The sequence below is a fragment of the Papilio xuthus genome, unplaced genomic scaffold, assembly GCF_000836235.2.
Source record: "Papilio xuthus unplaced genomic scaffold, Pxut_1.1 DF824888.1, whole genome shotgun sequence".
Classification (NCBI taxonomy): Eukaryota; Metazoa; Arthropoda; class Insecta; order Lepidoptera; family Papilionidae; genus Papilio; species Papilio xuthus.
The window spans coordinates 1105199-1130298 of record NW_013533761.1 but is presented as its reverse complement, the minus strand read 5'-3'; the positions used below and the strand labels follow the sequence as shown (position 1 = coordinate 1130298).

The 25100-nt window shown below is 36.2% G+C and overlaps 2 protein-coding genes across 10 annotated transcripts in view; both read right to left on the bottom strand.

Annotated features, from left to right (window-relative positions):
* The window catches only part of inaE (inactivation no afterpotential E), a 38752-nt gene extending 37468 nt beyond the window's left edge, over positions 1-1284 (bottom strand). For 2 of the 3 annotated variants that reach the window (XM_013325201.1, XM_013325203.1), the window contains exon 1: positions 830-1284. In XM_013325201.1, the coding sequence (XP_013180655.1) occupies positions 830-894 (65 nt within the window). In that variant the 5' untranslated portion in view covers positions 895-1284. The remainder of the gene's footprint in view (positions 1-829) is intronic. The other variant, XM_013325205.1, reaches the window with a different exon arrangement.
* Positions 1285-6607: 5323 nt separating this feature from the next.
* baz (par-3 family cell polarity regulator) overlaps positions 6608-25100 on the bottom strand; it is a 38641-nt gene continuing 20148 nt past the window's right edge. For 4 of the 7 annotated variants that reach the window (XM_013325153.1, XM_013325155.1, XM_013325157.1 and 1 more), the window contains 19 exons: positions 19022-19216; positions 17317-17508; positions 16461-16606; positions 16098-16223; positions 15920-16011; positions 15614-15831; positions 15237-15404; positions 14746-15012; positions 14484-14659; positions 14218-14369; positions 13592-14129; positions 13303-13466; positions 13031-13153; positions 12818-12941; positions 12573-12728; positions 11876-12020; positions 10598-10662; positions 10397-10489; positions 6608-8199 (listed from right to left, as the gene is read on the bottom strand). In XM_013325153.1, coding sequence (XP_013180607.1) covers positions 8043-8199; positions 10397-10489; positions 10598-10662; positions 11876-12020; positions 12573-12728; positions 12818-12941; positions 13031-13153; positions 13303-13466; positions 13592-14129; positions 14218-14369; positions 14484-14659; positions 14746-15012; positions 15237-15404; positions 15614-15831; positions 15920-16011; positions 16098-16223; positions 16461-16606; positions 17317-17508; positions 19022-19216 — 3297 coding nt within the window. In that variant the 3' untranslated portion in view covers positions 6608-8042. The other 3 variants (XM_013325158.1, XM_013325159.1, XM_013325160.1) reach the window with 3 other exon arrangements.

The window sequence follows — 25100 nt, the reverse complement described above, 5'->3', positions numbered from 1 at the left end:
TTTAATTACAATAAAAAAAACTATTTACTTGTCCATAATTTCGTGTTGTAAGCAATAACGCATAGACAAAAAAATTTAAACGTTTTTAAAGATTACATAGTTCTACATGCAGCGGCAGAAAAAACGAGTGATAATATTTATCGAATTTATTTCGTTCTTCGATATCCGGTTGAAGGACATGCTATATGTTTATTTGTTTCCATATAGACGGAACCAGACTAGGATCTTTTTATTTTTATATCAAAAGAAACAGATGTAGTTTTTATAGCGCCGTTTAATCGATTGCAAAGAGGTAAAGTGGAAGGTGCGCCTCTTATAAGATGTCTTAAACTTCGTTAAATATTTGTATACAACGCCAAAGAGACAGCTGGACAGGTGCCAGCTCACTAGATGAACTGCTCACAAACTATTTAAAAGTTTTCGTTTATTTAAATATAAAAGATTTTTTATGATACAAGTAGTTTGAGAGTATTAGTAGAGGTTAGAAAAGCCCGTGAGTTTTAGAACATTTTAGAATATTAATTTCTTATTGTGATTCTTTAAAGCAATCGTATTAAACAACATTACGTAGTTTTATGATAGTCACAAATGAGATTTATTCAAATTATTCATAAGTTTCTGAACAAAGAATAATAATTGATAGAATCGTTCAGTGTACTTCTGACTCTTTTTGGAGGTGCGAATTAAATTGACATTTATCATTAATGTATGACCTCATATCTGGTAGAAAGTTGCGTGAGTCTATTCTGTGGCGGAAAAATAAAATTGGTGTAATCAAAAAAAATATTTTTGTCAAACTTAAAATGAGGGTAAATATAAATCAACGTACTCACTTGTTCTATCAACAAATTCAGGATTACATAAGCACGTGTGCTCGTTTTCGAAAAGAGGCATGTGCACATTCACTGAGAGCTTCACAAACCAGATTTCGACATTTTAACACTTATTACCATTGCAACACAACACAAGCAGAACACCTACACACAGACGGACAGATGCCGCGCCGCGTGCTCGCTCAACCGCTTTCGCTACAGCAAACAGCCTCTGGTGACTACGAAAAGCGTCTGAACTCAAGAAATGTTTACTTGGCGAGTTCGAAAGTACACAAGTTGACACAGGACAATAATTTACTAACTAAAGTATTGTAGAGTAAATGTAATATTGAACGGTATCTACAATATGAAAGCGCGAGACTTGGTCGAGAGTAATAGATTCGCCGGTGATGCGAGACCGTGGTAGAGCGATGTTTTCTGAAGCAGGTTGATGCGCGCGCGCAACTCTGTCCTCTCCAATAGACTGACTGGCGAAGCGGGGCAGCGGCGGTAGATGGTGGCCCAGAAACGCGCGTCAGTGCGCACACCACTTTCCCTGTCTGTCGATCCCTTTCTCAATTTCATATTCGTTCAGCACATTTTACATTATTTATTTTATATTATCTGTATTTAAAAAAATCTTTGATTTTTGTAAAGTTGTGTCAAAGCGATGTAATTTCAATCTTGTAAAGATTTTTTCTTCTTCTGGACATGAAACATCTTCACACAAAACCTTCGACTTTGATATTATCTTAAATTATATTGAAGCTATTAAAATGGCGAATTAATACTTTGTTTCTATTTCGTTATTACTCCAGGCCCTGCTTATACTACATGTAAATTTTGAAATACACTTGACTTTGCGACATTAATAAGAAGTAATAACAATAAATAATTGTACCTGTACGCCTTGACCCTACAAAGATACAAGCTCTTCTTGTAAAACGACTTAGATGATTCGTAGAAGTCTTACAAGCACAGACTTATGAGACATAAGCGCCCTCAACCACAAAGCTAGTTATTTAAACTCTGAAATGTGATTAAAAAAGTCGTAATGCATAAACTTCTCACAAAACATTTTCTTCGCTTCCACTTTTTTTTTTCGATAACTGGGCTTGGCAGGAATGCATTGATTTTTTCTTCAATTATGCAAATAAAGCCGGCGTATTTATAAATAAATAATGATCTTTTGTTCAGGATCCAATAAGGTATCTGCTATGAATCACACTTTTGTCCTTTAATATTTATGCAATGCTCATGATTCACAACCTGCAGTATCGCAGTTTGACGGCGAGTGATTATCCACTCTTAAGAAATAAATTTATCGTCTTTATCATGTTTAATACAAAAATTAAATTAATTTTTAGATTTCAGCGAAGAACGTTCTGCTATGTTAAAATATTGTGAATTGTGTTAACACTAGCCGTGTCCGCGAATTAAAAAAAAATTGAAGCCTATGTGTTCTTTTACACATGTTCTACATCTATGCCAAATTTCAACGGGATCCATGGAGCCATTCTGAAGATACTTTGTAACAAACATCCATCTATCCATCCATCTACACATTCGCATTTATATGAAGATAATAAAATTAGGTATTCAATAGATTTTTTTTTATTTTCCAAATGATATTTTAACTTAAATTATTAACTTTATTATTGACAAGGTCGTGTGAATATATTTTTTCTTGTAGCTAGTAATAATAAAATAATTTTATACAATTATGTAAATCATTCTATTATTAATAAAATGAGGAACACAAAAGTAAATTTTCCAAGAGAATGTTTGGTTTAAAAACTAAAACATTCTTATGTGTGTCAAGATTTTAGGAAAATGTCGCTTTTCCTAAAATCTTGACAATATTCCGTTTATCGTTACCAAAAAGACTTAGGCGAACTCCCTTGTTCCTTGGTTCACCTAATCCGACCTTATTACGGAGGTTTGGCGTGCAGGGTGGCATTTATCTTAACAATACGATCGTTAGAAGGACAAGGCCATACCTCGCATGTCAGCTGTTTATTGCAAATTGCCCCTTTTCGTGGCCTTCCCTCGGCTTTTACTTCGACAACTACTTGAGCATATGGCGCGCGAAAACTACGCCATTGTTTTGGAAAGAGTAAACAGGCTTAACGTGAATTTCCACTGTACTACTCTTTAAAAAATACGTAAATTTTTCTTTGATAATTAATAATAATTTATTAATTTAAGCACGTCTAGAGTTAGGAATCAATTTGTTATTAGATTTTATCTAAATACAAAAATCTGAATATTAATGTTGTTACCACAAAATGCACAAACACAAACTTTTCCACTATTCAAAGTAATCTCATTTGTTAGACTACCTTTCGGTATAAACAGCCAGTCTGTAAAACCCAATGACGTCAAAGAGTGCGGCGGTCGTGCAAACAGGCTGGCGATCAGCAACCCGCGACCCGCGACCCGTCATATAATGTACTGCCTTATAAAAGCTGCACAACCTATTGCCGTACCACTTGTGTTAATATCAAATATAACTCCGCGCAGAATTAAAGAAAAAACTTAATTCTTAGCCTATGACACTACCAGACTATGTTCTAAATCTATGCCAAATTTCAGCGAGACCAATTCAGCCGTTTAGGAGAACTCTGTAACAAACATCCAAACTTTTCCATTAAAATTATTAGTAAGAAAATAATACAAACAAAATTCAAATAAATAAAACACAATGACGCATTTAAAGCTATTAGTATCTAGGAATAAATAATAATTCTATTCAATAGTACTTTTTCGTTTTTATGTAATAAATACATATGACATTTCAAAAGAAATTAAATGCAACTAATATTAAATACCTAAAATCTTTAATAATATTTATCTATTTATATTGTGAATTATTCTTTTTGCAACTAAATATGTATTTTATTTTAAGTCATCCATAGATTTATTTTATTACTAGCTGTTGTCCGCAACTTCGTCTGCTAACAATTTAAGATAAAGGGTGAAAAGTATTCCATGTGCTACTCGAGACTATGTTCTATATCTTTGCTAAATAACAATAAGATGTTTTGGACCGTTGCAGAATTAGCAAGTAAATGTTAATCAAACACATCCTACGGAAACCGTTCACATTTTCGGGATCATAGGCCTACGTGTTCTTCCAGACTGTGTTCTATGCGTATACCAAATATTATCAAGATCTGATTTTTAACAAACATCAATCCATTCATTCGCATTTATAATATTAGTAAGATTAGGTTTTCTGTGAGAATATGACAAAACATATTAATAAAATTTTTATGGCTGAAAAATGTATTCCGATGGCTCTTACTTAAATGGTCGTAAGTCAAATGTGATGTTTTAGGAGACACATTTTAAATGCTACCAAACGCGATATGGTCGTTAGAAATGCTGTTTTAAGTCTGTATTTCGTTCTAAATCTCATAAATTGAACAAAATACACGTAACTTTTTTTATTTCTTTTATTAGTAACTTCTAATTACAAAAGGATAGAGTTTTCGAGGAACACTAAAAACTATTATTAAAAAAAAAACTAGTTCTGACTTAATTTATAAAACTGGTTGACTTAATGTTATATAGCTAACACTACACTAATAAAATTTCTGTATCTATAGCAAACAGGTGTGGTAAAACATTTTCAGCTTTACAGAAAAGACTCAAGAAAATTACTTTGATAAATAAAATTACTTAATGAATAATAAGACTTGTTTATTAGACTATTCGATTAAATCTTACTATCTTACTTCTTACTAATATTATAAATGCGAATGTTTAGATGGATGGATGTTTGTTAGAAAGTAACTCCGTAAATGTTCCACGGATCTTGATGAAATTTGACACAGATGTAGAACATAGTCTGGAAGAACACATAGGTTACTTAATAATTATTTTTTTTTCATTTCGCCGATAGAGTTGCAGGCGATTGCTAGTTTATGATAATATTAATTCTGGCCATTTTAACCATATTGAGGGCTCAAAGTAGGCATGGTTTAGAGTACCTATAATTGGAAATAGACAATAGGAATCATTCCACCAAATCGATAGATATTTTATGTTCGTTATACATCAGGATCCCGTATCCTTGTCCTCGTGTTGATCCGGATGCTTTGTTATCTTCGGAAATAAATGTCTCTTATCTTATACCGATGTTTCCAGAGACTAATGAGGGATTTTTATCTGCATGTACAATTTTGTATGAGTAATTTTTTACGGAATATATTTATCTAAATAATATTATAAATGAGAATGTTGGATGAATGAATGTTTGAAGGCGTCTTCATAGCTTGGATCTCGATGAAATTCATAGACGCCTGGAGTATAGACGTAGTACAAAACCTGGAAACACACATAGGCTATTAAGTTTTTTTTTTAATTTCTCGCGAACGGAGTCGCGTGTGCCAGCTAGTTAAGAATAGGGAAAGAAATAAAAATTTACAATGACAAAATCGTATTTTATTTAGGTACCGATGGCCAATGTTCGTGACAGTATCACTTACGATCTTATATGTCGTATGTATTATATATACAAGTTATACGACTTAACTAGCGATAAGTAATATTTAATAGTACCAAAATATACTTCAATCGCATTCAATTTAAACAATTCCATTAATATACAATAATTCATCAATTTGACGACATATTTACAATACAATGCTTATTTATCTATTTTTGTATTTAATATAAATATACATAACGTATAATGTATATAAAAACAGAAATAAGAAAAGACGAATTAAAAATAAGAGACAAAACAATTTGATCACTTTTAATAAAATTATACAAAAAAAAATTTGTAAATATAAAAGTCGACACAATAAAAGTATAAGTAAAATAAGCGACATTCAGTCGAAAGAATAGTTTGAAATGTCTTAATTATGTATTAAGTAAACATTAAAGCTTCTTTGATTTAAGAACTTAAACTTAGTAGCTTAGGAATGTAATAAAATAATAACTAGTACATAGCGTGAGATGTATTTACATTTACCTAACAAGCAAACTACTCTATTAGTAATTTACTCGAGGCCAGTTAAATACTATAGAGAATCTTAATGGCACTATAAGCTTTAGTATCCACTTAACAGAACTCAGAGTTAGATAAAAATATAGCTAAAGATTGAATGTAGCATATGCAATCCGCCTCGTGGTATAACAGTAGATTTCCGAGACCAAAATCTCCGTTCAAAATATATTGTTATCTCTGTTTTGTCAAAGATAATGACAGGGATGACGATATCTTTTATACAGAGATTTTGGTCTTAGAAACCAACGAAACGAAATTCGATATATTACATTTTGTGTCATTGCCATTTATTGTTTTTATTAAAATGATAAAAAAGTGGGTTTTTTTTAATATGAGGAGTATAGAAACTCCAATATTCCAACTGTTGATGTTGTTATGATAAATTTAAACTAATCACGTAAAAGTTAAATTTTATAATAAATACTTATAATTTAAATTTAAATTAAAAATATGTTTCAAATTGTCTTATTTCACTGGATTTTTTTAAATTAATACTCTTAAAATGTCGAGAAAGACTGATTTTTTTCTGATTAAACTCTACAATGTTTTTTTTATTTAACTGCAAGGTACGAGGAAGCAGGTAACCATGATTTTTATTAATTGAACTTAACAGCGGCATAGAACAATAGAATATTGGCAAGGTAATATTCCATTAAGTCCTATAAAAAACGAAACAAGGTTCGGTTCAAATGTCAAAAGGTGCAGTAACAAAAATGCTGGTATTGTAGTATTGTTTAACGATCAATTTAATTTTTACCCGCGTCATTAAAACATGTTTTTTTTTGCAGAACATCGCTCAGTATATAATAAGTGTGAAGGCTTTAAAATATTATTTAAACCCGTCATAGGGCGAGGCTGCTAAGTTTTTTCTATCAATTGCTTGCGAATTTAATGATTGTGCAAATTATCGTAACCATAATTCAATAACCTTGTACTCATTTTTTTGGATACAGTAATGTCATTTTTTAAATTTATTGGATAAAATAGCAATACTTCGACCAACAAAACTGAATCTTTCACTTACATCACCAGCTCACTATACGTCCCCACCCAGGAGGTCGAAGCCTACCTTAAGTAAGAGGTGACTAGGTCATAGTCAACCATGCTGGCTTACTGCGGGTTAACTTCACAAATATCTTTGAATTTCTTCTCAGATATGTGCAGACATCACGATGTTTTCCTTCACCGTAAAAACTTCGGATTGAAGTACATAGTATGTATTAAATAGAGATAAAAGTATATATAAATACATTTCGAGAAAAAAAACATACAAACTAAAAAGATTTTATTAAAGAGATTTTGTATTTTAATTCTATAAAATATATTAAAAGAAAGTACGAGGCGGATTGCTAACAATGACGTGTCAAAAAATCTCGTTTCCAAAAATAAAAAAGCCTTAACTTTTCGAAAATGTTTTTCACATTTACTTTGTTACATAAAATAAATACATAGGTTAACTACTATTTTTTATCAGTTCATAATTAAGGTTAAAATTTGCTATATCATTCTTCAAATATCAAACCTAATTTGTAAAAGTAAATTAAAAAAATATCATTACATGTTTGTCTTTATAACTGGGAAATTAAGTAGATATTAGATCAAATGATAATTCAAAATAAACCTTATTACAATAGCTACAAGGTTACTGATAAATCAATGATAAAGTTTACGGTTGATCCAGCACCGGCGGGACGGACGTCTACAAACAGACCTACAATTATTTTATAACAACTTTTGCAGTACATTATCTCGTTTGTACACTTACAACGCACTATCGTGAACTAGGAAACAAAGAGTTACAATTCCAGTTTGTATGTAGTTTTAAACTGCGCATCAAAACCAACACTACGTAACTACTTAATCGAATATTTGGACTTGTACGCATATAGACGTAACACAAAAACAGCGAGTTTTGTAATTTTCAACTCTAACTAATAGTAATAACAATGTTTCAATAAAAATGTCATGACTTAAACAACTGTTGATAGACAAAAAATAATGCTACGAGTTAGGATCTTATGCGTATTAGCCGTATTAAGCAGGGTTTTCACCGCGTATCTGGTACTTAGCTACGAGGTAGTTAGTGCTCAAGATACATAAAGTGAGAACGTGATACATAGTACACGGCTAGGTGAGTACACTGCAGTAATGTATAACTAAACGTATAAATACTTTGGAAGGTTGATGTCCAGTGTAAAGTGAGCCGCGTGTCAGTGGTAGTGCGAGAGTTTGCCGGGTCTGCGTGGTGGCGCGCTCTCGTACTCGTAGTAGTTGGACTGCGGCCGCCCGCCCCCGCCCCCGCCCCCACCACCACCACCCTCCCGACACGACCGCTGCGACTGGTAGCCCGCGGGAACTCCTCGACGACTGGTGTACCAAAATTACAAGTTAATTATAACTGAAACAATAAGGGTCGCGGTACATGGATACAGATATGAACGTGCATCAATATTATGACGTCAGATTGTGTACTAGCCACAGAAAGAAATACATACTAGATATCCATCCTAACAAGTATATGTTATTCAAGTTTATTTTGAACTAAGGATTGACGGGGTAAAAACAAAATATCAGACATATTCATAATAAATCCATCGGATCTTCATCATTAAATAAACGTTCGTTGTTACGTTACGTTCGTTTCAATTTTAAGGTAACACAGTGAATATTATAATGGTTTCTTTAACAGTAATGAATTCAATATGTTTAATATCACAACATGGTTGATAGTGTCCATTGGGTACCTTTAGGTGAATGTCCTGTCTCGGTGATTTATTGTATAAAAAAAAAACTTCTTTGATTGTCGGTCGAGTGAGGTTATTTATACTTCATTGGAAAATAAATAAAAGTACATTCGGTCGTGACCAAGAGGATCAAACGGAGGTCACGTTTCATCTTTTTGTACGATCCTGCCAAAGTGTATCGCAAAAAACATAGTATAAACTGATTACTTTTAGTTTTTATACCAAGACCGCTACTAAGACTATTAAAGACAAGGTTACGCCAAATGAACAAAAGAGCTACAAAAACAAAAGAAAACTAACTAAAGTTTATAAAATATTATTCACAGCTTGCGACTGCCATTGAAATGTTTAACTTAACTCTTAATATTCGTATCTTATGTAAAAAAAAGCGTATATCATAGTAATGATTTAAATTACCTCATTATTTCTCTTAGTTAAAATTAAAACTAATGTTTATAAGCCCCTTCGTACATAGGACAACGTAAACCGTCAAAACTAATCGCGTCGCGGGCGCTCGCTTCACATATTGAGTCGTCTAATCAATCAGTACAGGCTCGACTACATGTCTACTGTATAGTTTTGCTCCGCCATCTTGAAAATATCAGCTACTTTTCTTATTATAATTTTGACTAACAGATTGCGAACGATTTTTGACGAAGATAGATGAAAATATCGGCGATTCGCGCTGTTTATGAACCTTTATGATTAAATTGCGTAAGTCTTAGCGACTAAAATCGCTTTTTGAATACTTTGCCTAGTGTACAGTAAGGCCTTATAAGATATATATAGATAAAACAATTAACTAGATTGAATACGTAATAAAATAGATTATATTAATAAAATATTAAACCGCTCGTCAGTTCAGGAGGATTTATGAAGTGTATAATAAAGCAGGATCTATTTATAGAGCAGATCATCGAGCTCGTTTCGCCGTAATCAAAACAATTTTATTGAAGCTCGAAACGACGCGTACTCGATACGCCTACTTATAAATTTAATAGACTACGTATTTTATTATTTTATTTTATAGACGAAAAAGGGAAGCAATCGTATGAGATATATTAACGTAACGATGTCTCAATAAAACGATGGATACGTACGAAACATCGTAAGTATGGAAAAGGACTACAATCTTTGTCAAATCATCATCATCAGCTCACAATACGTCCCCACCGAGGGGCTCGGAGCCTACCCTAAGTTAAGGGTGATAAGGTCATAGTCAACCACGCTAGCCAAGTGCGGGTTGGATTGACTTCACACATATCTTTGAATTTCTTCTCAGATATGTGCAGGTTGCATCACGATGTTTTCCTTCCCCGTAAGAACGTCGGATAAATATACATATAAAAATCGGAAATCGAAAAACACATTGGTACATGGCGGGATTCGAACCTAGGACCCGCAGATTGCAAGTCGAGTGCTTGACCCCTGAGCCACCGACGCTCTAATAAGATGCATCAATATTATGACGTCATACCTCGCCTATACTTTATCTTTATGTTATGTTGAATCATTTTATGACTTTATTACGGTTCGTATAAATAGCACTTATATGTTAATTAAGTCATAAGAAATGGTAGTTTTTAGTCTAATAACAATACTTCAACTTGTTTATCATATTTTTAACTCAATAGCTTCGTATTAATTAGTGTTTTTATAATTTTCCTTTACTTGATTTAATTATTTGCTTAAGTGCTGTATTATTATTTTTTGTTTCGTCTGATGAATGTTTTAGTTCCACACATTGATTTTTTCTTCTGCTTTTTGCCCGTTTAAGTTTTAAAAAAAACACGTTAAAGGTAAAATAAGTAAATATTTACCTTTCTTCTTCAGCCTTTGCTCTCTGCTGCCTCTCGTTCATCTGTAGCCTCATCTGACCGATTTGCACCTCGCTTAGTTTCTCACGACGCGCGCTGAACGGAAAAATACACTTTAATAGCAATGTTATAAGATTCAAAATGCTTTAATAGTAAGATAGGATTTATTTTTTTCTGATAAAATAGATTATATCAAAAACTTACTTAAAGTTTTGAATTTCTTCATAATTAACGTAATGGCCTGTTGGACCCCACGCTGAATCCATCGCCTGTAACAATATATATAGGTTAAACTTGTCATTTTGCTTCCTTGTTTTTCTTTTTATAAAAAAAAAACATTTTTTTTGATAAATAATTATTAAAATAAAATGTTTTTTTTTTTTAAATTAAATAGTACATTGATTTCATTTGTGACTCTAGCGTTACTTAAGTCAGTTAAATATGTTTCTGGAATTCTCTTTTGCGTCTTCCAGTTTTAAAGTTATACGCAATCGAACCTGGATAAGTGAGAGTCCAAGGGACTGCGATATTTCCTTATAGAAGTTCCTCTCTTTTAGAGGATATGCGTAGGAAGGGGTAGATTCGGATATGACGGCTAATAGAGATGTATGGAGTAGTACATACTGTGCCGACCCTCAATAGGAATAAGAGCAGGTGGATAATGATAAGTTCCTTTTACCCTTTCTCGCTTATGGAGGTCGTCCGTCGGAATCTAACAATAACTCTGGCTTATAAAAGTGGTCATATAGTTCTCGTTTATCCAGGTTCGACTGTACTTCTAATTCTTGTGCCGTATTACTTAACTATACCTCGTTTATTAACGTGTTCACTGATTTTTATTATCGTTATTAAATAATTATATATTACTACTGTAATGAAAAAGTTGTAGGTTGCTAATACATTCCGTTTTATTGAATTCACAAGAACAACAATTGCACGCAATTACTGATAATAAAACTGCAATAAACAATATTAAATAATTCAATATATTGCTATGTAAATTAACTATTGTTCACTTAAATACTTTTAACATATAGATATTAAACGCCACGACTTTCCTTATATCAATGAATCAAGGTTATAAATGCCAAATGAATCGAACAATGTTTTTAACATTTTTTAAAGCCTTGTATCGTAAGAATGAATACGAAATTTTAAGATCGTATAAGTAATGTTTATTTTGTCATTGAAATGGTTTTTACGTGCACGACACAGTGCGCGCGGGTTTAAAAGAAAACTTAATTAGTAGTCTATATGTTCTTCCAGACTTTTATTTACATTTATGCCAAGTTACACTAAGATCCGTTGAGCCGTGCCGGAGATACCTCCTAACATCCATCCATTCATCTAAACATTCGCATTTATAATATTAGTAAGACGAAGAATTAATGATACGAAGTTGTCATAAAACCTTTTTGAGTGTGAATTAGTACAAATATGAATTGTGCTAAGTTAGCACAACGTAGTATAGAATGAACTTACATGACTGTGTGCGGGCGCGGTGCGTGCGGGCGCGGTGCGAGGGGGCGGGGCGCGGTAGGGCGGCGCGTGCGCGTGCGCGTGCGCTCGCTTCTCCGACCTGGAGCCGCGCTCGCTGCTGCTCTGTCGCGACCTACTTGACTCCTCTCTGTGCGACACACACTCCTTACATATACTGAATGCAATCACGTCACAGCGACGGACTTTGATATACCTAAACTTAGGATGTTACTCGCCATTTTATCAGAATTTTTAAGCAGAAAATCCGATAATATGGCAGTGTATTGATCCGACTGTAGTCTTACTAAAATGTCGACGTTAATGTCCCCTCACTATTCATTCTGGACTTTCTAAAGAAACCACGTCATTCGCGCCAAAGGATCCTAACTAATAATGTCTAAATTAGTCAGTTTTAAAAATAATGAAAAAATCTATACTAAAATTGTAAAGTATATTTTTTACTTATGACGAAGTTGCGGGCAAAATCTAGTATTGTTACAAATGTATAGTAGTTTTTAGATATCTTTGCGGCTTTTAACTTCGCGCTGAACACAATTTCAAGTGTGTTGTAGCGTATAGGGATGCGGCGGAGGACACTGCACCGTGTCGATTACTTTGGAGCGCCAAGATATTTGAAAAAAAACTATACAAGTATACTATAAAAAGTAACAGGGGCCACTAAAAACATTTAACTCAATACCTGTGCGGTGGTGGCGGCGGGTTGGAGTCCTCCAGCCGCTCGTCTATCCTGTTGTGCCTCTCCAGCGCCTCCCGCGACAAAGACTTCTCCGAAGACCGTCCCGGCTGCGATCTGCCGTAAGTCTCGTTTTCGCTTTTCTTATTAGGTTTACCGATTCTAAGAAAAAATAAAAAATTAACTCTGCTGTTGCACAATTCAAATTAAAAGAACGAAATATATGTAAGAAGTATTAAGTAAAGAATTACCTAAACATCGTAGACAAAGATTTGAGTAACGACGGTTTTTTGTGGGACAAGGACGACTGTTGCGGCGATCCTCTTATGATATGTTCTGGCGCGTTGTTGTCGTCTGTTAACCAATGTTTGAGAGCTGCAACAAAAGTATAAATTTAAGATTTTATTTTACAAAAAAAAGGTACCAGGAATTCGATCGTTCGGGTTTTCAAAGACACAACTTACGTGGATGTGCTCGAGCATATAAGGGTTCGTTTCGTGGGTTTTTCTGAGTCTCTTGTATGGCTGTTTGTAAGGACTCCAAACTGGAAGACTTTCGCATCCCGAGAGAAGGGCCGACTTGCATTGCTGGAATAAATTAATCATGAAAACTCTCTGTCCGAGTTAAGTGTCATTTGAAATGAACAGACCGTGTTGCTACTGTAGCTGTTGTTAGTCGCCAGAATGTATGCAAGCTTTAATACTAGTATATTAAGTAAAAATAAATGTTGACTCACAGTTGACGGCTTTGATTTCCTTGATCTTCTTGTAGGTGCCGGTCTGCTTGGCGTCGAGTGCGGCGTGGCGCTTCTCCGACATGGAGCGGCGCCCCACCGCGTCCCGGCTGAAGCCCTCGCCTGCGCCCCCACCACCGCCACACTCGCTGCCCGACTCGCCGCCCCTGACACGTAAACGAATATTTCATTTCTAAATCATTTTATACAGAATTGGATCTTCGGCTACATAATACTATTACTGCCAATTTAATGGGTTTTCGTACAACTTGAATAGTAAATTTGATGGTACCTGGTGGTGCCGTAGTCCTCCTCAATAATAACGTTGTGGTGTGGCGGCGGAGAGCGCGCCATGTGCACGTGTCCGGGAGTCTGACGGTAGTGGTGTCCGTTGGCGAGGGTGGCGTCAGTCTGCGTGGCCATGTAGTAGCTCTCGTTGCGCAGCCCCGTCAGCCTGTCTATCACCGGGTTCCAGCCGTCCAGCCGGCTCCACTCGAAGCTGTCTCTCTTCGTGTCATGAGGAACGCTATCTTTGTCCCTCTCCAAATACCCTTTGCTATCGTCCGACTGATTGGAGACCCAGCTGTTGTTGTTGTTGATGGTGACGATGGAGGCGTGCTTCTTGGTCCTTCCATCGTGGTTATCGGTGCCGACTTCGTTCTGGTTGAGCTGGAACTTGTGCGTGAAGTCGAGGTTCTTGTTGTCCCCGTCCGCGGCGTTGTATATGATGGTATTGAAGTTCTGCGAGTTGCTGTGGTCGTTTGAGTTGGTGGTGTCGTTGCCGTTGGGCGGCGTGTCGTCTTTCCATCTAGCGAGGCTGTCCATGCTGTCTGTAACGCGATGTATTTGTTGTTAGAACATGTCAATGTGTGGCACGTGCTCGTGAGATGCGCATGCGCATGCGCATGTGGTACGTACCGGTGCGCCTGGCGACTGCGAGTGAGATGCTGCCGCGCACGTGCGGGCGGGCGTGCAGCAGCGCACGTCGCAGCGTGTCCATAGCCTGCGCGTTGCTCTGACCCACCAGTGACACGCCGTTCACGCTCACCAGCTGGTCGTTCGTGTGCAGTCTGACACACAACACGATACACATTGAAATACTAATTACAAACATCGTACATGTATCATTATTCATTATCGAATTAAAGCAAAAGTTATTTCTTATGTGGGTTATGTTCTGTCACCTTCCATCTCTGGATGCGGCGCCGCCGTGAAGTACGGACTTAATGAAGATGCCTAAGTCTTGAGGGTCCGGTCCCACCGTCACCTTCCCCTTTACGCTGATCCCAAGTCCAGCCTTCTCTGAGTCGTGGACCGGGACATCTAATCGTAAGATTAGTCGGTTTCGAAGTCCAGGTATCTAAAATATTAACATATAATTAAAATATAATTAATTATGAATTATCCATTTTATTTAAATAAGCTATATGAAATTAACAAACTCACCGAAGTTGTGGAGGAATTTAAAGCATCTTGTACATGCGAGTCTAACGCCTGGTCCTTATTTAACAGATCATCTTTAGAGGAACTCTTCTGTATCCGTCCCCTGGCAGAGCCGTTGGGGGCGTGGTTGTGGTTGTGATTGATGGCGTGGACCATGGTGGACACTCGGCCATTCTCCGCCGGAGTCGCCTCTACTGGCATCGTAGTTATGTTAGTCGTTCCTATTGCCTTTTCTACATATTTATTCGGACTCTGCTGGGGTTCCACTCTCTGGAAATTAAAAAAAACCTTTAATAGCCTAAAAAATGTTTATTTTGGCAAAGTTTTTGTGTAGCAAGTATTAAAAATTAAAATATAAAATTATAGATTTGGTTTTGCCATTCTAACTTCTATTTTACTGAATATCCTCAGAACTATTGGAAAACTCCAAGATCATGGGCATCATTTCAAAGACAATTTGTGTGTATATAAGCGGAACAAGGGAAGCTATAGACCTGTGTCCTGGCGGGGGTGCGCTCTATGACGATGTCGACCTGCGAGTCCGGGGGCGTGTTGCGCAGCAGCGCCACCACCTGCTGCTGCGTCAGCCCCGACACCGACACGCCGTTCACCGTCACCAGCTTGTCGCCCGCGCGCAGCCGCCCGTCCGTCACCGCCGCGCCCTGCAACAACAATCAGAACAACAATACAGGATACGTTCTTTCATCTGGGCCTTTCATTGCATTCACTTCAATGCTTGGATGAATGTTTGTAACGAGGTATCTCCACAAAGGTGAAACGGATTCTGATGAAATTTGAAAATATTAATATGATAGATTTGTTTCTTGATTTTTCGTCGTTTTAACACACAAATCAAATTCGCAAATCATACCTTAGGCAGTATATTCTTAATGTATATGGGGCAGTGTCCGCCGGTTGGGTTGTCGCGCGTCGTGATGGTGAAGCCCAGGCCTTTCTCGCCCTTCACCAGCGTCACGTGGACCGTCTGCGCCGCGCCCCCAGCACCCCCTGCTCCCCCACCACCTGACCCCCTGCCGCTGGGGGTCACCGGCATCTCCAGGCCCGACACCGCGCGCTCGCTGATACCCACTGGAATTATAAATGGAAAATATAATTTTTAAAAAATATGCTTAAGATGTAGACTCACGTATTTTTGACGAAAGCTTCCGGTACTTACTTTCAGGAAGTAGATCTAATTGACGTTCTTGTCCGTGAGGCTCGCTGGAAACATTGTTAACGCCCGAAACCCATCGCAACATGTCTTCCACTCTAAAACATAATATAATAAATTTTAGAGACATTTGCTAGAATTTAAAAATAGTAAGAGGTTAAACGTGCTGACGTTTTTGTGCTACCTGTGGTTTTGACTCTGCGTGTCAACGGATGTGTCCTGTCCCAGCGGCTCTCTGCGGGCGTCTCGGGGCAAACTCTTGCTGCCGTAGATTTGTACTCGCTCCGCCGCGTCTAACCAAACTCCGCTCCTGAAATTTTTTACCGTTTTCATATTATTTAGTCTGTACAGCGAAGACCCTTAAGCGCCTAATGAACAGTGAAATATTTGTTAAAGTTGTTGTGACTATCACAAAATTGAACCAATAGATCGTGTAAGTGCGGTTAAATATAAAATGTTCTCGTGTACTATTGCTAAATTATGCTTAGTTGCACATGTAAACAGTTTAACAGTGGTTTGAACGACAGAAGTTTTAAAAATAATTTACCCAGGTCCAGAGAATTGCATGGACAGTCTGTTGGAATGCCGCTGGAAGTGCTGGCCGTGCGGCGCGCGTTCCGCGTCGGGCGGCGGCGCGCGCGTCTCCTCCCGACACACTACCGCTGCAGACCATCGCTTCGTCTGCTCGCACACCTGCACATACATATTCAGATATTTTTATGTATAACTAACTCCCGCGACTTTTTCCGCATGTATTTCTAAAACTGAGCTAGTAACCTATACGCTATTCCAGAATGTAACCTATATCTGTTCCAAATGTCATCCAGACTCAATTAGCCAATTTGAAGTTGGGTAGCAACATACCCTCAACATCCATACAACGTTCCCATTTATTAGTAAGATTAATGTCATTCAAAACATACGTTTTTGTAACTCACATTATTAACTCTGATACCTTTAGGTATTACAACTTCAAAGACCGGTTCTAATTCTGTCATATCTCTTATATTGACAGTGGGTTGGGGCTGAAAAATAACTGGTTTACCTAGATAAGTTATCGCCGCGTTAAATGGAAAGTCAACTGATAGCTGTGTCGGACTGTGCAATGAACCTGACTGCGCTCCCACGAGGCTAGCTTGGATAAGTGAATAAAAAACATAGGTGCGTTCATATGAACCGTAGACACAAATTCACTAGATTAATTACTAGAACTTCAAGTATTCACGACTTATACCACCAACAAAAATTTTAGGTAGGTACTAAATAAAAAGCGCTACATTATATTTTGTTGTTGGAAAATTATTTAAATCCACTAGATAAACACATAAAGCGTTGGTCCCAACAACCGTTTGCGGATACATTGACCACTGTCCGATAAGAGTTCAATATGTTGTGATGCTGACCTGCCTCTGCGGCGGCATGGTGTCCTGGTGCAGTGAAGGCTCGCTGCCGCGGCGGACCTGCAGCCCGCTGGCACCGTCCTCCAGCGCCGCGCCGCCCACTTCCACGCACGACTCCGTCGCTCCCGGGCCCTGCCCCGCTCCCGCACGCATACTGCCTCCCGCACCCCCCACACCGCTCAGACCACCGCCGCCCTAGACAAATGACAAAAATTCTTTATTACTACATTCACTCATTTAATTGTTACGTAGCGTTTTGTGGCGCGTGACTAGTTACTATCTATGTACTTAACTTTGCATGCCCTTGACACTCTGCCTACACCTTTCGTTGTATACTCCTACAGTCAGTTTATAATATTTTAAATCATTGAAATATGCAAATAAATGGAATAATAATATTCTACTTAGTTATGTAAAATTTTTGAAATATTAAATATATTGAATTCATCCAAAACGTACCAGTTAAAACTGGCTATATTGCCTCATAATGCGAAAAATTTACTACCTTGCATATAACACGTTTTTGTGTATGTATGTGTATATGATAAATTTACAAAGGGAAAAAAACAATAGCAATGTAAGCGATGCGGTGAGTAGTGGCTGTCATTGTACTGTTATCGGCGAACACAGCCTGGCCTGGCCTGGCGGTGAATAATTTGAATACGCAAAAATGTCTAATGAGCTTAAATTACGCCGACTGAATGGCCAGCGGTGCTGTAATCTTATTAGACTAACCACTAAATATTTATTTACTTTGGATTATGATATAATATATAAATGTATAAACTGTAGCCCGCGACTTCTTCCGCGTGGAATTAAAAATTGAAACGTCAAATTACAGCGAGTTCTGGAGATACCTTCTAACAAACATACATCCATCCAAACATCCATACATCGAAATAATTACATTTATAAAATTAGTAAGATAATTATATCCTTATGGTGTAACGTAAAATTAAAGTGGACTTAAAGTGAGTTAGGTTCGAATCTTTTGATCAATACTCTTACTATACTTGCATTTATTGTATATCGACTATATTACGCATTACAATGTGAATTAAGTTAAGAGTGAGTTAAGAACAAAATTATAATTTAATCATATGATTTTGCTCAAAGTAAAAATCACAAAATTACTTTAACATGTTACTATAAAACCAGTTAAAACATTTTAATAAATATTTTTAAGCAAAGATAATACCTTGATTTCGGAATTACGACGACAACAGTCAGATAAACAGGAGCCCATTTTTATATCGAAACAAATCGTCAAACTTTTACTTGCAGACATGTTATAAAATGATCTACCAAATGTTTTCTCAAATTCTCTCATATACAAGTTTTGACATGACTGAGTCCAGAACTGTTTTCCCGGTATTATTATTACATTTTTTTTAAATTGTGACAAAAGTCGTTAGCATTCTGCCACCATATTAAGGTTCTTTTAAAATTTTAAAAAGTTTAATTATTTGCAATTCGCATAAAAAACATAAAAATTTGCCCATTTGGAATTTTTGGTGCTTTATATGCGTAGATAACGTGTAATGCTTTTAAAAGCCGACATGCGTTTAATTAGTTTCTATATTCTTAACTACTTTATAAGACCACTTTTCCACTAGCGTTATTAGCCGCTGGTACCGTTTCTATTGGTGCAAGTCGCGGAGCTGGTCCTTTAGTGGAAAAGAGGTCTAAGAATATAAAGTTAACGTACTCGAAACATATCTGGTGAGGCGGTGCCGGCGGAGGAGCCACTGGCGCCGTCGGCCTGGGCAGCGCGGTGCTGCGCCTGACATTCCGCCGTCAGCGTCTCACGGTCGTCTGCCACGTCGCACACGCGATCATCCGGGTCCAAGATCCCGCCGGAACTTGCGCGTAATGCTCGCACGCCCACCCATGTCTCTGGTCCCTGGAAAAAACAAAAAAATGTTAGTGATAAGTTTACTTCTTCGTAACTGGGTGTAACAGACCTAGCAGAGGTTGATTTGGTTTACTGGCACCAGTTACTGTTTACATTATGCCATCGATTATTAAGGGCGCTACCATCCTACTGTACTGGCACAATGTAAACCAGGCACAACGCTAGAAATGAAAAAAAAATTCAGCTTACACATAAACTAGTATAACAATACCGCGAAGATTCACATCGTTGGTTTAGCGAATTTAAATTGTTTTTATCATGCTATGAAATTAAACTCGAGGCATATGTGAAAACGTTCCCACGCCTTATTTGCGCCTTTCAATCCATTCAATTCCGTTGAACATCGCTCGTGTATTATGTCGATACGTTCTTCAGATCTTTTGTCTGCTCATCAGCCATTTTGTTGGCCTGTCCGCGAACCTTTGTGCGCACCACATCGCTAACTCTGAATAATGTCAGACGCTGTCAGAAAATATTGTGTACGCTTAAAATTAATTCTTGTATAGTTTTATAATACAGCACGTGTTAGTTTATGTATTATGTTTAAAAATAAGATATTATAAGTAATTTTAAATGTTAGAAAACATCAGAAATAATGCATCGTTCATGTCAGCGAAATATATCTCCAAGGCCACAGATTGCGTGTTTGAAGGTAGTATATAGTCTAGCTGGGATTATTTATATCGAAAATACAATGAAAAAAAAATTTGATTGCTTGTCGAGGTTTTAATATATTTTCATCTAGCAAAAGAATGTATATGTAAGACTTGGTAATTAGCAGCTAATAAATAGATGTTAATCTGTTTACGCAACTGCGTCTTTAGTACAATAGTACATAACATTCTAACGATTGCATTTGTTGGAGACTAAAAAAAACACACTTATTCATACATAGCGATTGGAAAAGTCTCATTTACTAAGACAATAAACATTCTGTAAATGTAGACTGGCAGCTAATGATAATTATTTAGTAATTAACTTTAACACATGTAGTCTTTATAAAAATCATATTCACTCCGACAGACGTTTTTTTCCTTTGTAATAAGTAATATTATGTAAATGTGCGATATCCAGCTATAATTGTGGAAAGTACGTAAACATAGCTAGTTAATTTGTTCCATTCACTCAAATGTTTATAATACTTTTACGTGTCTCGTCACAACATTCACCAGCTTACGTTTGTATAAATATATCTATAAAACAATCTCATTAAACGAGAAAATACGTTCGCTATGAAATTGCGTGCATTTAATAACTCTAATCAAGAATGTTCTCGAACATTACGTCTAAATATTCAGTCTTAGTCGTGATTGAGCCTAATTATGAGAATATTTTCCACCGCAAATCATATTTTTAGTATTTAACCTTCAATACTTGCGCATTTCAAGATTTTCCAAATACCTGGTTTACATAATATTGTATGTACATGCCCTTAAGAATATTTTTTTTTATGTTTCTAGCATAATTACCCAAGTAACAGTTCTTTGGTCTCGTTTCTCTCGGGCCGCCAAGCGAGCAAGCTTTTTGACCCTCGGCGGAGGCACAGGCGTACCATCCACCTCCTCCATCATCACTGCCATTACCGCTGATTCTTACATCACTGACACACTCGATTTCACTCACTTACTTCATTAAGTTGTGAAACGATTAAATATCAATGAGATACATTCGAATAATGACGACGTTCATTTAAACTGAGATTAAATTAAATTAATAATAATTGGTTATTTAATTTTTAAATTTAATTTATTAAATGCGTAATGGTGCCTATGTTATATAGAAGGAAATTAAACAATACTATCTATATCCAAACGCCGAAGAAGATTTTTGATAAATGAAAAAACTAATACAACAACAGGACCTTTTGTTAATTACTGTGACTTCAAGCATGATCATAAAAGTACGTATACATCTACACTTTTTGATAGGAAATAAAAGTAGCAATTCTAAGCTACGTTATGCGCTATATGACAGTTGTGTGTACGTTTAAGTTTAGTTATAAACATCTCGGTATAACGTAAAAGTTCTAGAAAACAACTTTCATTAATAATTTCGCAGCATGTGGAAATAATTGCATATTTCATTGCGCAATTTATTTATGCAATCGTCATAATTTAATCGTATAATTTCATTGACGAATACAATTAAGTTGATCCAATTTGATCCATTACAATGGGTACTTGTTTGCCGTTTAACCTCTAATCGTTTTATATCGAGTTAGCGGATGAGACCTTGGCCTTCGTGCGCCGCTGACCAAATGCGGCCTCAGTGGTTCACAACCGACAACAGACCATATGCCTGTAAAACATCACCGAATAAAGTTGCCATTTCAGGTAAAAATATACGATTCGAACTATGTTGCTAATATTGATACTAAGCGAAATATCTATTTATAAACTTAATTGTATTGATAATTTTTATACACAAGGATTCATTCGACCACCGTCCATCGATTTCAGTACCTTTTATTTTGTAACGGAACGAGAATTGGGTGAACGGATAACAGTTTTGTTTTATTATATAGAGATGCGTGCTCTCCGGCCCGTACGTGTATAAGACGCGAATACCAGGAATGCAACAGAGCAATCGGTAGCGATGCATTAGCACGCAATGTTCTTCCGAGAATAGTAAAAAATGCATCGCTTCCGCACGAGTCGACAGATACCATAGAAGTTCTCGATGTAAAGTCAAAGTTAACAAATCAATAGATGTTTACAGAATTGTATCTGCTGTTTGTTTGTTTGTTTGTATGTTTGTCTAGATATTTAGCTGTCTAAGGAAATGTACAGAAACTATTCTGACTTATTTGAACCGCGGTCACCAGGTGGTCAATAGCTTCGCTTGTAGTATGTTCATTCTAATATCTATTAACTTATTTACAAGATGATGATACGTTGATGTTTAAAAGTTGTAATCTTGTTACGACTTATGTTATCGCAAACCACAAAAGTTGTTTTGAGATGATTTGTACAATGTAGTCGTCCTATTATACAGCACAACTGTTTAGACCAAAAAGTATTGTGAAGTTGTTTTGTTTAGAAATGGTAAGAACGTAAACAGTCAAGCGCCACGACTAAATAATCCGAAAAGATTGTCAGAGATGTGTAAAATAAAGTTTGAATCTTGCCAGTTCTAACCGTCTCGGTTTAGATAACAAGTTAGGTAACTTATTTGATATGGAATCGAATTTTGTTATCGGAGTCATCCAATTTGTTCGCGCCCTAATACGGATTAAGGCGACGGAAATGCAAGCGGTTATGGTGTTGTGCGTCACGCGAATCGAATATAAGATGGACTTCAATACGTCAACAACCGTAAATTAACAAAGACGCGTAAGAGATGCATAGATAATGTTTATAGCGTTGCCAAAATAAAGGAAGTGTTGTCAAAGAGTTAGGATTTTATCACCACCAACTGTTAGGCTCGTTAAGTGTGGTCTGTCCTTAGTAGGAGATAGAAGTAGGACAATAAGGGCAGCTAATCCACAGCCTATTAAATAAAAGTGGCCAATAAACGAATACCTTTAAATTTATAAAATATTTTTCAAACATAGATTTTGTAAGAAACCCGTGTATGAATAGGCACATAATTTCGAAGTTCATATTATTTCAAGGTAGTTGGCGAAATTCTTATGCAAATGCCTTCACCACGCTAAGTGCTTATTGCATTGCACTCTTCGCAATCCTCGTAAACATACATATATAAAATAAAATATAGATACGAGAAAAAATTATACACGAGACACAACTTTCCAAACAAATAATACACCTATTATAAACTAAACAGTAAATGTTACCAAAACTTAAAAGTTTTTTTTCGTTATTGAATTGCTATACCACAGCCTATAAAATTATTTTAAATTAAATATATAACTAACATTACTATAGCACAGGCACCAATACGCAATATCAAATTTTTAACATATAAAAACACACTTGTTCGATTTCAAGAAAACTTTTATTTATTAATTTTTTATCGGAACGCGCGACACAATCACGCGACGCCGCGGCGCGGACAACACTGGTGAGGTGTTGAGCGACTTTGAAATCGCGTTTCCACCGTCTAATGGTCTTCAGAAAATAATTTTAATGATCACTCATTCAGCTCAAGGTCTCAGGCGCACTGGCTGAAAACTATAGAGATCTAACAATCGATATCATCTGTTTTTATATCGCATATTTGACAATTTAGTTATTTATGCTTCAATTGTCCAATAATTGGCAATTCATTACATTTAACATTCTAAATTGGGTTATATATTGATTACCTATATATTATTCGATTAAGACGTTTAAATATTTCCTTAGGCCAAAAACCTAAAACTAATTTACGTTATATATGCCTTATACCAAAATTAAAGGGTCACTGACCGCTTGGCTGGATAAGGGAGCATGCAGCTATAGCTGTTAATTCTTTTTTACTTTTTTTTTACATTAATTATTATTTTCCTTGCCATATAAGTAGCAAATTAATTATTAATCTTCGTAATAGTAACAAAGATGAATCGGCACGGATGGCGTGGGACGTCGATCGTATTTTGTTTTGAGTCTGTAAAGGTAGTGGCCAACAAAGGTTAAATAAGTTTTTAATTAAGTTAACAATTCTATAAGGATATATGCCATCATAGACTTAATTTCAGGTGTTAGTAAAATCTCTATAAAATTAATTTCAGAACAATTTTAGTTTAATATACCGTGTTTTATTTCGATTCGAAATCGATTTCACCTCAGCTACTTGTATAAAAGAGACGATTGAAAGAAAATATAACGAGTGCTGCAGAAAGTGGGTGAAAAAATCTTCAGACCTTGAATAGACGACACATGGTGTTCACGGTACGAAGAGCTAGGAATGTTAATTAGCTATTGGTTCACATGTCTGTGAACAAAAGTGCAGCGCAGAATAACGGTTGTTTGTGGAAACATTGAGTCGCTAAAACTGTGCTCAGTGTACGGTCACCTGACGCCCACAGCGACAACTCACCGTCCGCGCTAAACTGACATAATATAGTATTATAAGATTCACACTTTACTTGAGCTAGTAGTATACTGCAAGTACTTATGAAGGTGTGTAAAGTAGAGCACTCGCACCTTCATCCCTTTATGTCCTCCCGATAGCTAAAATTGCCTTATGATATCCTCCAAGCTGCCATAAAGTTTGGGTGACGCTGTAAACGGTGCTTCATTTGGAACGCCGGAGAAGAGTACGCTAATTCGCGACGTATCATTCAAATGTTGAGCACTATAAACTGAGTCACGACTAATCTTGATAGTATAATAATTTAGTATCAAGTATATTCAAATAAACTTTTTTCATTACATTCAAGACTAAATCGCGAAGCTATTACAATCCTAGTGACTAAATCAATATTATTACTACTTCTAGTAACTAAGTCAATTTATTTTTCTAGTTCTAAGTAGAATACTCGTTTCCTTGTATCCTATTTAAATTTAATGCACTTGTGGATATATGAAACATTTTAACTGCATTAAATTGCGTTATCAACAGAAGTTCTAGGCTAAAGTCACGTTCAATGTTTTTCAAGTGCTCAATAAACACAGCCGTGAGAAATTGTCAAGTGCGCATCGACATACTTGTAAAAATATTTTGATTATAACCTGACTTGTGATTACAAGTTTTTTTATGCATGAATATCTTCCAAGTATTATAGTATATGCATGTTCATTTAGTTGTTGTGTACAATATGTTAAGCAACACGGAGAAAATGGAGCAACAAATTAATCTCTATTGTGTCCAAGGCACAATCATTCAAATAATCTGAGGTAGATATACAGACAAACGAATATTTATCAAATCTATCTGCACTTTGTCACTCTCGTTTGAGAACCAACAAAAGCGGGACAAAATGATATCC